Source organism: Bombus huntii, chromosome 1, assembly GCF_024542735.1.
Source record: "Bombus huntii isolate Logan2020A chromosome 1, iyBomHunt1.1, whole genome shotgun sequence".
NCBI classification, from domain to species: domain Eukaryota; kingdom Metazoa; phylum Arthropoda; class Insecta; order Hymenoptera; family Apidae; genus Bombus; species Bombus huntii.
This window is the reverse complement of record NC_066238.1, coordinates 9666494-9682465: the sequence shown is the minus strand read 5'-3', so window position 1 is coordinate 9682465 and position 15972 is coordinate 9666494. Positions and strand designations below refer to the sequence as shown.

At 50.3% G+C, this 15972-nt stretch overlaps 1 protein-coding gene across 7 annotated transcripts in view; it reads left to right on the top strand.

Annotated features, from left to right (window-relative positions):
* Positions 1–15972, top strand: part of LOC126867506 (myocardin-related transcription factor B-like) — a 247804-nt gene that overhangs the window by 207101 nt on the left and 24731 nt on the right. The window contains exons 1-2 of one of the 7 annotated variants that reach the window (XM_050622491.1): positions 1960–2772; positions 8608–9073. The exons of 5 other annotated variants lie outside the window; for them this stretch is intronic. In XM_050622491.1, the coding sequence (XP_050478448.1) occupies positions 8983–9073 (91 nt within the window). In that variant the 5' untranslated portion in view covers positions 1960–2772; positions 8608–8982. Of the gene's footprint in view, positions 1–1959; positions 2773–8113; positions 9074–15972 lie in introns of those variants that run through there. One more of the 7 variants, XM_050622571.1, reaches the window with a different exon arrangement.

Sequence of the window (15972 nt, the reverse complement as noted above, 5' to 3'; positions counted from 1 at the left end):
TAAAAATATGAAGGAGGCGGCTTTCAACGTCACAGACCATGTGACAAGTCTGAAAGATGCAAACGGGACAGATGATCGCTTAAGATTCCATCGGCGTTTCGCGGAAGTCCGTACTTCCTCGAGGGCTTTTCGGGGCCCCTCCCCAGTTCATCGGGTAATCCTATCACGCGCCGTGTTCTCTTCGCTTTCGTGTACTTTTTACAGCTCGTGTTCACCGGCGGATAATCGTTTCTGCGCGACACTCGCCCCGACCGCGGCACATTGAACAAGGCCTGGATTTATGATCCTCCTTTACGAACCGCTTTTAAAGCGGCCCCGAGGAGTTTTCCTTCCGGTTAAAAAGTTGAGACTGCGCGTGATGCACTATTTATATGACCATTAGCTTACGATCTTCTTCAGTCTTCTATAAATACCGGTCGCGATGCAGTCCTCGTTCCGTCATCTTCCTCGAGCCGACACTCGTCTCGACGTTGTCTCGTCGTTCTATAGAGGAAAATTCGTGATATGGCGATGACGGAATCTAATGTCTCTATGACGACCATCGTTGTGAGCGCGATACGTAAGATTTCGTCGCGCATCGTGCGTTCGCATCAAGCGGAAAATAGACTGGCTTGGCAATATGAATAGACCGTTACTATGAAATCGATTCGTTTCGCGCGCGATGTCTCGTTTGCTGTCGTTTGCTGCAGACAAGAAAACCGTGTACCAACTACTCGAAAAGCGTAAACAATTTGGATCGTGCGCCGCCGTTCTGGCAAAAATAACCAACAAGTCGGTCGGCCGAGCGATCGACGCTGCAACGGATACTCGTCGTCTAAATCTTGATAATTTACGATCCATTCGGGCTGACCTCGTGCAAAACGGCGGCTCTGGTTTTTACGTAAGCGACCGAGAGGCCCGAGTCGGTCAAGGTTCGAGAGCACGGCGCTACCGGGGCCCGAATCGCTGCCGCTGGCCGAACCGAGCGAACGAGCAAACGAGCGCCGCGCAGAAATGAGTTAGGGGTCGTTCGGCGGCCAGCCGAAAAATTCGCAGCAGTAAACCACTGCGGTACGCCACGGCTCGTTATCAATCGTGCGCGGTAGAGCATACGAGCTGACTCGGGGCACGCGCCTGGCGGGGTCGTAGGCCGCCCCACCCCTATTCTTTGCGATCCCCCCGTCCGACAGCGGAGAAAGAGGCCCTGATCAAGAGAGAGAGGGACAGACACGGCACCCCCACTCCGTTGGAACGTGGAACGGGGCCTGCGGGCCCAGTCCTCCCACTCGATGCTGCCCCCTCCTCCCACCAGACCCATGCAACCCCACCACCGTATCGCGGAGCAGTTCTCAACGATTCCCCTCGACCCGCCTCTGCATCGTTTTGCACTCGCTGCACGGGATGCCACGACAGTGGCTCTCTCTTCTTCTCCCTCTTTTCCGTCGTACGAAATCTTGCCCTTTCGTTCGATTTCTCTTTGAAGCTTCTTTCTTGGCGTTTCGAGAGCGTAACCATCGAATGCGGATATGCGAGATTTTCACGACGTCGCTCGTTGCCGCATCGGATGGCGAGAAAAAGGCAGTCGATCCATCCGCGATCACGAAGCATCATCGTGGTGCCGGTTTTGTACGCTTTGGCGGTTCGTTCGGGTCTCGAATCAGAGGAATACGCGTGAATCGCGGCGAAGGTTTCGCGTTTCCACGAGCGCGGAGCGAGAGCAGGGCCTCTCCCTCCGCCGTGGGCTCGGTGTCACGGGCCAGCGGTCGTAATGCGGCCCACACGCGCGCTCCACACTGGCGCGCAAATCGCATAAACACGCGCGCCGACGCATATACGCACGGTGGGGTAGAGACGCTAAGCGACGAAGCGGTCCTACCTCCTGCAGGGGACCGTGTCACGTGGCCCCCAGGCTGTGTAGCAGCACGCAGCGCACGGGCTGTGCTCTCTCGTGAGCGGCGCACACAACACCAGTCAGAGACGAGCCGAGAGACCGGGCGCAGATCGCACTCTCTCCCAGGAAGCGCGTGCTTTCTCCCTCCCTCTCTCCGCCTCTCTCTCTCCTTTTTGTCCCTCTCTGTCCGTCCGTTTGCCACCCGTCTTTCTCTCGCTCTCCCTTTTTCCCCATTTCTATCGCGTGTCGTGCCGCGACACGTCGCGCTCTACCGCGCGACACCAGCCACCGCATCGAGCCACCGATCGATCGACGGATCGCCGATCGATCTCGCCGCATAGCCCACCCCCGCGGCCATCCTCCTCCGGAAGATACTCTTCCTCTTTGCTTGGACAACCGCGAGTGTTTCACCCGCGTCAAGCTGTAGAAGCTGTGTGTCGCGAGTGCGAGTTTCTTCGCCACGTGCGCGCTCGATCGCGCGTTCTAGCGACCCTCGGTGTGTGTATTTATAGTGCGCGAACAGGGTCACCCCGGCGACCGCGCGTGTCACCGTGCCGCGATACCCCGTAGGGTTTCACCGACGAGGAGAGGAAGATTTTTCGTGGGTGACCGAGTAAAACAGAAGAGAGTTTGTTGCACCGGCTGACCGGATTCCCGCGGATCACGAGTGTTTCTGGTTCTTTTGTGAATCCAGCTATATAGAACATCGACCGACGTTCATGTCTCGGAAAGAGACTTCTTCTCGAGAGTGGAGTTGTGTCTTGTGCGTCGATGGTGTGTGTCAACGTGTCGATCCAGTCGCCTGTCTTGTCACCGCCGCACCCGCACCTCGATCAACGAGGCCTCGCCTAACATGCTCGACCGCCGACGCTCCGGCTGCTCTTCGCGGACGAAACTGAATGGTGCGCATCCTGTCGTTATCTCGTCGATAGTCTGCTCTTCTGCGTCGTCTGTGCCTCTGCAGGAGTTGCATCGTGCTAGTGTGTTCGACTCACCTAATCGCAGTGATTTCTCAAACGAGAGAAGAAGTACTTTGCACGCTTTTACGCAAAAGCGAAGGAGTAAAATCATTTGATAATACGATAGCCGCGTACGTTTCGAACGGAGATATCTCAGTGACATACGTCAGCTGATGGCCAAGGCGTCGATGGAAAAATCGTGTCGCGTTCCAGTCGTTTCTTTCCCAAATCGTGTTCTCCCGTTAATCGCGCAACAAATCACCGAGACTCGAAACACCGATAAACCTTTATTAAGACCGTGAAACGTCACGATAAAATCGGACGCGAGACAACGAGCATCGAGTGTCCGTACAGCTGGTCGAACATTTTTACGACGTCGCCTTTCGCAGTAAAAAAACACGTATTAAAGACCACGAGGCTCGTGTAAACTGGTTAAAAGCTCGCGTACGATCGACGTAAGAGCGTGGCAGCCGAGCTGTCACGTCCCGTCGAAATCGCAGATGATTCTTCCCTAACGACAGGCTAATGACCCTCGGATAACGAAAGGGTTCGCGCAGGACTCGCTGCTGATCGTTACTACTTCCGTATCTCGGTGCGAATCCACCTCCGGTGTGTGTTTGTTGCCGTCTCGGGCTGTTCCACCTTCGTGTTCACACCTCCGTTCCTATCACCGCCTTTTATTGCTATCTATCGCGTGACGTGTTTCAATGAAACAGAGGCTCGTCCATACCTTCTGTTTGATCAAGTGGATTTTGCGCGACGGCAGTCGAGTGGAGTTCCATCGAATCGTCGAAACGGACAGACGATGTTTACAACGATATTTCGGTCTGATTCGATAGCATCACGCTGAACAACTGCCACTGGAAGGCATCTGTAGTTCTGTTTGGTTCGAACGCGATTTCGAAACGGAACGGTGCCGTTGTTGGTTCGGGCTATTTTCGAGCGTCAAACCGGACGTCTGAAAACGTGTCCGTGGGCATCATCTCGGGAATAAATCGGTCCCGCTAACGAGTGGCCGGACAGAAATTTATGGCACGGCGAATCCCGATGCGGCGGAAGGCAGTTCGATAAATAACCTCGCGAGGGACGCACCGATGACGAGGGGAGGGCCGCGAGGACGAAGATCGAACACGTGGCTTATGCATCTTCTCCGGGCGGTTCTTTCCCCGCGGATCGCTGGCCTTAATGAAGCGATTCCTATCGGTCAGCCAGAATCTGATAATTAAATCAACCAGCGGTCCGCCGCATCGCGTCGGATATTAATTGAATCGTGATCGGATTCGATCTACCTCGTTTCGCAAACACGTCCGTCCTTATGACTCGGCCGTGCCACCACCAGTTTTAACTTTCTGATCGTCCTTCCGATTTCCTCGTCCACCGGCAGGGGGCTTTTAATCCTTTGCCGCTCGGCTTTCGGGAGTTACGCGTTCGCGGCAGCTCGTTTAATTGGCTGGACATCGTTAACGATGTCTCTCGATGGGACTAAGTTTTTGTCACGATTTGCCTTCCACTCGACTTCTCCAACGTTTAACGATGTCGAGCCTCAGCTGTCCCGGTAGTGTTTGCTAGAATGTATCGGTACCCAGCTTATAAAGTAACTCTTTTCTCTTTGGAGACGTACTCGAAGTAGCGAGACCTGTCAGTGTTTCAACGACTGGAATATTCGCTCGATGAGCTGGATCCGGTTTCGTTGAAAACTCGTGTTGGTTGCCGAAGACAGTGAGCATTTTGGTTTAGCCGATTCGCTTTCACCGGTCGCGATGATTTTCTCGGGCAGGTGGATCAACCGCGATCGATCTTCAAACGACGTTCTTCAGTTTGATTTCCTATGAATCGCTGTTCCGAAAATTCGTCGTACTTCGCGGAGTTCTGGACGCGACTTTATTGAGTCGTTGTTAGCAGCGCGTTTCACTCGGCCACTTTCGTGAAATCGTGAATCCTTGATTGTCAGTTGTCGGCCGATAAGATCGAAACGCACGTCGCATAGGAATCGAGCGATAGCGTCCGATCGGAGAGGTATCGAGAACGGTCGTTGGAAGCGTTTCGTATCCAGCACCGGTCCAACAACGTTTCGAGGAGCCGCGAGAATAAATTCGTACGCGAGAGCCGTAGTGAAAGATCATGAGAAGATCGGCACGATCAGATAAGAATCGACGGTACTCGGGGGCTGATGGGTCCGTGACGATGAAAAGAGTCTTTGGAAATGCGTGTCGAGGCCGAGGCAGCCGCCAGGGAACCTCGTGGGAGGGGCCAAGCGATTCCTCTCCGACATCAGGAGGGTCCGCCGTCCGATTTCTCTTTCGCAACCCCCTTTACTTTTTCTCGAGAAATTCGGCTGACGAGCCGCTTTTATCAGGATCGAGCGCGATCTGCCTCGATAATGTCGATTTCTAAGCGAACGTCGTTATCGCTTACGTCATTTTATATGAAACCCTTGTTTCTATAATTTCCAATGTTTATCCAATTTTATATCACAACGTTGTAACGGATTAAACAAGAATTTGTTATTTATACTTGAAAGATCCGCGTCACGCTCGCATAATTCTGAACATACAGATTCTTAAAATCATGCAACCTGCCTTAATTTTCCTTGGTCGTACGAATATCGGAAAGGGGAGGAGTCGATAGACAAGATTCTTTGCGCGAGAATCTACCTCAGCCCACGAGATGATTATAACGCTAATAGTGTGCAGTGTGTTAATGTCGTAACTCGATAAGTCATTAAAGTAACAAATTGCGTTATTAACCCGGCTACGGTTAATTAAACGAGGCGAGGTAAACGGCAGAAAAGCGTCGCGGATTAATGGATCGGATTGCCGAGCCGCCGGTTAATAACGATGTCCGGTTGAATATCGTGATAAGTAGGTTGAAAATCGAGACGAAACGATTCGCCGTGTCGCGATCGTGCGTTAACGAACGAACGTATACGCCAGTGTCCCGTTCTCGATCCTCCATCCCGGGGTTATAACAGTGATTACGGTAATCACGTGGCGCACGCTCGATCCACGGCACCGGTAATCTGGTAGAAGTGATTGGCATTGCGTAATCGACCGCGATAACGCGATAATGTTGGTTAATAGCGCGCTGGCCGCGGTAATACGCGCAAACTGATACTTAAGGGAACGTTAACGCGACCGTAGAGCTGCGGCTGCGAATTGGGAGAAACGTGGAATCGGATCGTGCTAAGTATACGTTGGGAAATTGTTGCGATAATAGGCTGAGTCTGGAGGAAACAAGGCATCAAGAAGCTGATATTACGTATCAATTAGTGTAGGAAGCGAATACATCGTCGTTTTCGGTGCTGTAGAACAAGAAATCGATGAAATAAACCAGAGATTATCGAAAACTTTCGAAATTATTAACATACAAATGGCATAAGATATACGAGCGCCTTGTGGGTGCACGCGACAACAAACTCCAAATCAAAATTCGTCGAAACAGGTAAACATGAAACGTCGACAGATCTTGCAAAAAGTTACGAAACCTTTGATGTAGAATTCGCATAAAGACGACGAACGATCGAACGTAAACGCGAAAATATGCGACTCTGGTGGGCGACGACGAAGCTCTCGGATAATTAAAAATGTACATAATATTCGGGGAGAGGGGAAGAAAATCGCGTGATTACGTGGGCGCTTATTTAGTGCGCGTGACCGCTCGTATCTCCGCGTGATCGCGCTCAGGCTTCAATAATTTCGGTGTTAATTAAACGTCGGTGCGTGGGTGCGCGGCGAACGCACGTCGAGAACGTTCCAGTGTGTTTTGTCAACTTTCACTGTCGCTTTCAGCCTTCTCGTGCGCGCCGCGTTTTAATACTCTCCCGATGATGGTTATTGAGCCCTGTCGACGAAAAGCAACGTCCGGTGGCGAAACTTTTGTCACGTCTTCGCCGTCGCCGTCACTACTGCCGCACGCATACTGCGATTGCGCGCCGCGTGGCGCATCGCTTTGCGGGCATCGATGTCTCCGGACACCGCGTCGGGTGTTAATCGACCAGGAAAGAGTGCATTAACTTTCCTTCTTTTTATTCGCAATTTACTTTTATAGTTGAAATTATGTTCGCATAGATGTCGTAGGGACATTGAATACGTTTCGAGAAATATAAGGTGTTAATTATGTGCGAGACTGATAAATCGATTCGTTGGTAATAGCGCGTAATGTCTTACACGAGCATCTACGAGGTAGGGACTGTTTACGTTTTCCATATAGGATAATTGATTGTCGTCGAGCTCTGACTATAAACGCGGTACTTCAAGGTGGCAAGTTCTAGTCGTATTTTATCTTAATGGTACCGTTTATCGTTCTCGTAAATTACCGATTTAATTATACGATAGCTTCTTCGATATAACGTTTTCAAGATCGATCGATTTTCGACCAAAATTTCGCGTAAACATGGTGAAATCAGCGATTCGCGAGGAAAGCACCGCGAGGATTTTCCATGCGAGCGCCGACATTTTTTACCTTGCTTTCACTCCCCATGATTTTTCTGAATAGGCAGCCGCCGGGCAAGCGTATCTCTCACGTTTTCGAAAGTTCCACGAAGCGCCTCCAACCAGCCGTTTCCCGGCCCGTCGATAATTCACCGTAATTTCGCGGTGTGCAGCGGCGAAACGCCGCCCACGCGTCCAACTGACCCGAGCCAGAAACCAGATGGAAAAAGAAAGATGAAAAAACGAGAAGACAAGCGAACAAGAGCAGAGGTAAAAAGAAAAAGAAGAAACGGAGCTGCCACCCTGAACTCTATTAATTTGAGACGATTAGGCCAGCTGATTCTTGCCCGCCGCTAATTGCCCGCGCGCAGACCAAGGGCCAGAGATCGGGGATTAATTAAATTGAATTAAGCTTAATTAGCCGTGACCACTTGGACCGTGGTAGCGAGGTCGAGAATGCGAGCCAAGGACGCTTCACGGGATGGATGAGACGGAAAGATTTCGATGGACCGAAACGCTACCACGCCTGTCTCTCCTAATCGTCTCTCGGGTATTTCGCTCTTTCATCCTCCTCGTTTTTCTTTGCTCGTTCGTAGTTGACTGTGACAAGCCATGTCGGGGTATGTCATCGACTGGGAAAACGATTTTTCAATCGTTTCTGTCCCCAGTCGATTAACTTTGATTCCGTAGCTGTCACATATCAAATTATAGGTAGTAATTTCTGTTTAATGGGCGGAGCCTACTCGATCCACCGCAATTTTATTGTTCGCGCGGTGAGCGAGCTTACGCGACGCGATTCGTCATCACCGCGTCGATTAGGCGTAGTTATTAGCGAACCGCTTAGTCGAGAGGATCGCGCGAAACGCGACAGTCGCGCGCGGATAACCAGAGATACAGAGGTGAAATCAATTCTCGTGTACGTGCGCGCAACGGGCGAAGAGAAAACGCGCGTGAAATTCAAACCGAACGCCACGTCGCGCTGCAATTAAGAGGAAGCCGGGAGAAAGTGTTATATCACAACGACCGATTGTTTAAATGTTGACGATTAATTAAGCGACCGGCGTTTAAAAATGTAACGCGCGTGCACACGCACTTCGTAAAAGTATCGAGGAACAAGCATTCCAGTAGAGGCAACGACGAAGACGAAGAAAAGAGCAGATTACGAGTCCGCCGAGTACTGCGAATTTAAAATCCCCGAAGAAGATTATTTGCAAGTTTAATCCGTGTAACATTTTTATACCCAGTGTTTGAGGATTTCGAAATAACAGCAGTACTCGGACAAAAAGTGTCGATCGTCGACGAGACTCGTCTCGTCGTGCGAATCGATTTTCAAAGTCGATGCTTACAGGAACCGCCAACTATTGGAGCGTCAAGTATAGTGAAGAGAAGCCATGTGAATTTCCGTCAGCGACATCGTTACCGAGACAAAAAGATTCTATCTAGTCAGTGTCCGTGGATAATCAGATCAGTTGTGATAATATGTGAAACTTAGTGCTTGAGTGTTGGAATTATTGGTACGAAGATTCCGGTCTGTGACAGTGCTAAGTCGAAGGAAACACAAACCAACGATCGCGCCTCGATGACCAGAAGACTTATCAGTGAAATTTCGAACGCATAGTAATATAAACATACAGACGCGCGCGCGCGCGTGCGCGTAGTATATATTCGTACGTATAGGACAGAAAGAAGAAAGAGTTTATTTATTAAAAAATATCCATCAATCATGGTTACCTTGGACACGGAGCAGAAGCTCGAGAGGCAACATTGCGTGCGTCGCATGTGTGCCATTTGCAGACGCATCAAGCGCGACAAAGGTAACGTTTCACTAGATTTTTTCTTTAAAATAGAAAGAAAGAAATAGGTATTATGTTTATTACGTTATTCTCATATGATCGTAAAAGTTTCCACTTTTAAAACCCAACGCGAAAACAGACGTCGAATCTTAACATTCCACGAGAAATTTCATACGGGGTAGCGAAAGAATTAAACTGTTGACTGACAGAACGTTTCGCACAACTCCCGCAACGAAGGAAACGCTCGCCACTTTTTTTCTACCCGACCGTTGTCTTTCCGCGTTGCAATCCCATCCACCTGTCGGTGGTTGCGATAATTGATGGCGATAGATGCGTTCCTCGGAACGCGTTGCTCCACATGAGTCCCGGTACGTTCGCGGGAAACCGGGGAAAATCAGTACAACGTCCTGGCAAAAAAAAGCTACAATTCACGGTGAATAGAGAACGTCACGGAAATAAGTCATGAATTAGTAGCATAAACGTTCCGCTGCAGATTAACTCTGAGAAACTACTCATAAACGTTCTTAGATCATCGACGCGGAATTGTTATCTACGTATCTCTTCGTATTAACGTTACATACTATATAATTTAATGGTAACTTCTACCGTTCCTGGAACATTGAATTCGTTTCGCATAGATTTGCTCCGAGTGCTGCGTGCAATTTTGCTGCATCGCGTCAAAGTTCCTGGTTAAACCGGACAAGATGGTATCGAGCGCATGGTGACCGGTGTAATTACGAGATGCCAACGGACGTAGCCGAAGTGAGTTGGTAATGAAACGTCTCGAGACAGAGAAGTAACGTGGCCGTTTCAAACCATAATTAGAGTATTTTCGTTCGAGAATGAGGAACGAGAAACAAAGAAGGATTTCGCGCGAGATCGAGCCTGTCGGATTACGCGCGTTTAAAGAGTTACGAATGTATTCCAGACCGATCCGAAACTGGTTCGCTCCGGTTCCCTGTGGCCGGGCGTCCTCGTTGTTTTATGCAAATCGCTCGTTAGTCGAAACACCTGAAATTCCTGTGTAGGATGCGTACATTGTCCCGAAGCGTGCCCCATGGATTATTCATTTTCCTCGCGTTCAGCCGTCATCTCCAAGTTCCTCGACGAAGAAAATCCGCGGAATAGGATCTGTTGTTGATAATTAGGAATCTTCTTTCCACGGTCCTCCTTCCAGTTTGTAGTTTCGACTCTTCTTCCGCGAAAATCTGACACGTTAGATCGAAGAGCAGGTTCGTTTGCAAACGCATACTCGAAGAGGAGGGTGATTTCGCGACGTATCGCAAGCGATTATCTCGTCGGCGCAATTGAAAGATGGCGGCCCGACCTTCGACGTAAAATTAGACTCGTCCGTACGTAAATCACCGAACACCTACGTGAATATTCAAATGTCGTGCTTTTATGCAGTTTCGGATCGATCGAGTGTGATGCAATTTTGTTGCTCTCTGCATCTTCCACTCTGAATATTCGCTGATTCGATCGTGCCGTATGACACAGTTAAGAGGACAGGGACAACGTTTCGATCTAACGATTTTTAACCAGTTGTTCATGAAATGTCATTGAGAAACACGACGTTCCGGTTTGTAAAAGGGTCATTCATTGTAGTATCTCGTGCGAGAATTATGAATAGTCGACGACTTGACGTGGATGACACGATTCCGAAGAAAACTGCGTCGCAATAGCCGGATCGGTAGCGCCGATTTCATCAACGAAGCGCATCGTAGGTTGTCACGGCCCACGCGTGCCCTTCGTTCATTCACCAGCGCTTCCTCGCGTCTATCGCAATTACGTTTGCTGTGAAACGAGTTGAAGAAGAGCACGAGCCACGTCTCTGGAGTGGGAGAACTCGACAGAAACGTCCAAACTCGAAACTAACGTGAAGCGTATCAGACGACGACACGCGTCGCGTTGCTCGACCCTCGATCACGAAGCTACACTTCGAACTTTGGAATAAATTAGAATACCAAAGACCAGAGGCGCGCTCCACCGAGAAAGGGTGATTTCGCAATCGCATAACCCGGTGAATGGGTCGCGATTTCATTCATCCATCGCATCGGCTGGAAGCGTTAGGAGCACGCGAGCACCTCACCAGCAACCTTGCTCTATGCCTAGGCAGTTATGGCAGGCGTGACTAGGCCGGAGGTTCCGATTATGATAAAGCGCGTGGGCTCGCCCACGCTCGCCCTTCGCTCGTTCATTCATAAATTCAGCTCTCACCGCGTGCCGCGAGCGCGAGCGAACCGGAGAGAAAGCTGAACGGTAGAAAGAGAGAAGCCGAGTCGCCGTCTACACGACACGCGCGCGTCTTTCGTTGCCTCTCGCGTTCCACCTTCTTGCCTCGCGACGAAGCCGCTTGTCCGCGGATCGTCCGCTCCTTTCGACAACCTCCCCGGTGTTTCTTTCCTCGACCACGTTATACCGTCGACCTTGTAACGTCGTGTCTGACTAAAAGGGTGAGATTCTATAAGTTCGAATCGTACAAGTTGTCTCGTTCGATGTTCGAACTTATTTCTTGAGTGGATAGTTGTTGATCTTCGTATGGACGCGTCCATGTATCCAACGATAACAGGATCGAATATATCCGTATCCGTCGACGAAGAAGCTGCACGTCGGTAGCCGACGTTGATGAGAAAAACGAATGGAAAGTAATCGCTCGGACCTCACGCGGCGTGTTTGTACTAGCGACTCCTCTTCCATCTCGCATCCCGCACAATGAAGACGCCATAATTATTACCATTATTATACTCATTCGACAGCGTGTCGGCACGTCGTTTCAACTTACCTCTCGTTCAAACATCAACGCCGCAAGAGAACGAGTACAAATAAACCTGAAGAAAAAGGGATACTTCCCTTGGAGGTGGAAGAGTCGTCACGTTCGTGAATCCTACCGTCGATCCGCTCGATTTCTCGGCTAATAAGAGATCATTATCTCAATGGTCGGCTAATAAACGTCAGCTGGGTGTCGCGTAGACCGCAACGCGTGATATAACGAGCTCGCGTCCCAGCATCACCGGTGTTACGCGGTCTTATCTCGCGAATTCCCTCGCGTAGTCGACAACCGCGTTCGAGTTGGCGCTCGCGTGTGCGCTGGTCTACACATCGACGAGGCCGCGGCGTGTGGTATCACCTCGAGAGCTCGCAAAGCCGCCGGCAGGTTTCCAAAGCGGTCTCGGAATCGGCGGATGATTATGCGGACCGGTCTATTTCTAGAAGCACCGAGTCGACGGACATACTAATTATTTTTTACCGGCTCGTTACCACTCGTCTTTGGCAACCGAGCAATGGCACCGGCCCCGACTCGCGAGGGAGAGAGGATAATAGAAGGGGTAAAGGACGTCGAGCGAGCGGCAAGGAACACCGGATTCGCGATATCCACCGCCAACCGGGTCTCCGACAAAAGAGAGAAACTAAGAGATTCGAGGGACATGGAGAATGTTCGCGATGGCTTTGTGTCGAAGTATAGCAATCGAGGCGTTCCAGGCGAGAGGAACGACGAGTTAAATACAAATAATCGAAGATCGCGTTCGGCAGAATTAGTAGAAATTATCAATTCGGAAAAAACCGTACAATAAGCGTTACGTATGATCAGCCGTAAGATAATTATTCCCAACGTTCTACGATAACAATTTCGCCAGAAATGCAAGACGAAAGAAGCATCGACGTGAATTTGATATCAGAGTGAGAAGGCAACAACTCCCATTCCCATGACTGTTACGCGGACAGACCTCGTGTCCTTCGAGCCTGCTGAATCCGACAAACTCGCTAACACCGCTCCGTTTTTCACCATTTTCGCCGTTCACTCCCAAACCGTCTCAGCCTTCCTACGATGTCCGATCAGTTGGAAAAGAGAGACGGCGGTGATCGAGAGACACCCGTCACCGCGAACGGGAGTTCTCTACGAGAGAAACAGAGAGCCGGATCGCGCGAAAAACAGACGGGAAAGAAGCGAAGAAAATAAGCAACGGGGGGCGTCGAACAGCTGGGAGGGAGGGGGAGAGAAAGAGAGAGGGCAGAGAGGAACAATTGACATTCTACGCGCACGTTCGATCGAGTCGACTCGCGACGACGGGGTCGAGGAGAAGAGGAAAAGGGTCCACGAAGAAGGGGTGCCTGTTGTGGATGGCTGTGGCCGACGGCGGTGGTGGTGACGGTGGTGAAGGGAGTGGGACCCAGAGGGGGGTAGATGCACGGTGGCATGCACCTGTGCATTGCCGCCATATACGACTCGAAGTTATGGCGTTTTTCTCAACGCTACCGGCGAGGATGTGTGCTCGTACGTATACGATCGTATCTTAACCGGCGAAACCAACTCCATTTCTGGACGGCCGGCCGCAAACTACGCCTGTAAGCTCGCGAGACTCCGGGCTACGCCGTGAGGTAAATTAATTGTCCGCGAAGGTGTGCTCGACGCGGTGGCACGATGGACGAGAGACGAGGTGCGGCCACCGGGGCGGAGACAGTCGAAACTGCCGGTCGAAGAAAATACTAGAGAGAGAAAGAGAGAGAGTGAAAAAGAGACGGAGAGGGGCGAAGGAAAAAAAAGGAAACGCGGGTAACGACGGAGTCTGCCTCCTTTATGTTTATTAGACACGCCAGCTTGCCCACGCGGCTCACTGCCAACGCCGTTTTTCTATCCCGGTCGCGCAACACTGACCGGCCGGGTGTCGTTTTCGTGCCGACGCCTTGCTTTTACATTGTCTCGATTCACCGTGGAAATCGGGTTCTTATCGTCTGTCGAATTTCAGACATCACTGCAAAAATCGATTATCAATTTATACAATTATTTGATTTTTTCCGAGAAAAATTTCTCAAAGAGACGAAGATCGTTGTAGAAACGGTTGTATCGTTGCAAAGATATACAAAGCGTTATAAAGTCGAGCGGAACGTCGACGAGACGCTACGTTTACTACGACATTACGCGTAATACGCGAGCAGTAGCGTTCAGTGAAAAAAAGACGACGAACGTCAAACTGAACACCGAACCATTCCGGAAAAAACTCCTGTCATTCGATAGAAATCGACGGTTCGGAATACCTAGTACCCCTTCGAAAGGTATCGATATATCGACTCCTTGAGACTTGTTCTCCACACCTATTTTATTAGAATAGAAGTTGACTTATCGTTACAGAGACCAAGAAAGAGAAGATAGAAAGAAAAATCCTATAAATCAACGACTGCCTATAAAGCTCAAACTTGTTAAAACGATGTCGCGGTGGGGCTGGATGCCACGTGTCCGCGGCAAGGGAAGATCGGCCGTGTCAGCGACGACGCGGCGAACGCGCCTACCTGGCGTGTGCCTCTTCCCGATGCGGCGCGACCTGCGCGCTTGTGGGTGTAACCAGTTTCCGTGGGCTTAGCTGTCAAACCCACGTGGGCCGCCCACGCTGGCCAGATATATTACCGCGCTGCGAGAGAAAGAAGACGAGGAGATGCGAGGACGCGGGGCAGAGGGATCGTGGAACGGAGAGAAGGACGAGAAGGAGGGAACAGCCGACAGGGAAGAGGCGAGAGAAATCGTTTCTTCGCGTGTGTCGCAAGGGAAAACGGCCTGGACGCGATAAAGCTGCGTAATTAACGTCCAACTGTGGGATTTTGGCTTGGCGAAATGCTTGTGATGTTGCGTTGCACCCGGATTTCTGACGAAAAGCTAAGAGGAAAGGAGAAGGGAAAACGAAGGCAAAATAGAAATTGCGCGATAACAGAAGAAGGCAAGAAGTGAAAGAGGCGGAAAGTACGACGATTCATTGGAAAATACAATATGCGTAAGTTGTGTATTCTTGGTGGAGACGCCGAAGAGGCTGACGAGAGTCAACAGAGATAACAGAAAGAAGACAAAATGAAAGAAGAAGAAAGAAAAACGATGCGGCGGGAACGTGAGGAGAGACGCTTCTGAAGCGAGAGACGCGGCTTGCGACACAGGAAACAGTTTCACCTGGAGGGATGGCAGCCAGCATCCACGTTGTTGCTGTACGAGCTACGGAGAGGAGGAGAAGAGAGCGAGGTTAAGTAGGCACGTGGGTGTACGGGATGCATACAAAGGCGCTTTTATGAAGCGTGTTTTCCTCAGCTTCGATGGAAGCCTTTCTGTACAATTAAAGGAACCACTCGACTGCGTTTCGCGTTACCGCAAGTTGCATAAACCGAAAACTTCTTTAGGTTTTTTTTCACAACGATGATTCAGAGACGATACGCAACGAGAAGAATCACGCGCAATGGCAATCGTCTTAATGCCAAAATCCCGATCGAAGTAAACAGCATCGTTCCCATTTTCACAGAGATGATTCACTCGTGTAGGGTAAAGGATAAAAACGTAAACTTGGTTTTCGTCGCCTCTGATCGCGCGTATATTTTAGCGTCCGTATTGTGTTTCCCCTATAATATACCTGTCGTTTTTACGGTGTTTTTCCAACTCGATGTTCGCTCTAAGAATAAAACGCCTCATTAAGCGGTGCGCGCGGTCGTGTTCGAGAATCAGACGCAACCGAGACACTCCGAACCTCGGGGGTTATTTTCGATGCCCGGACACGTTTGGAAAACATCGGCCATTCTGGAATATTCGTACTTCGTTCGCTATACACGAATGTGACAGTTGCTGGCATTGACGACGCGCATCAATGGAATCTTTCGTTCCCCTGGTGGAAACTGCAAACTACCTAGGTGGAACGCAACGATTTAACGGTTACGAAAAAGCAGCAGGCGGAAGAGGTCTTGCGGTATTCGAGAAAGATAATCGGCTAATTACCAAAGTGAAAACGTCTGGCTGGCTCGCAAGCCAGCATTTGTTCGCGTCCCGCGTAACATATAGCTACACGAGACGCTTTCCGTCGATTCGTTTCGCGTGACTCGTCGATTAATATGCGTTCAGGCCAACTTTCGCCCGTGAACAGCCCCGTATGCATGAACACACGAACACGTCGGCA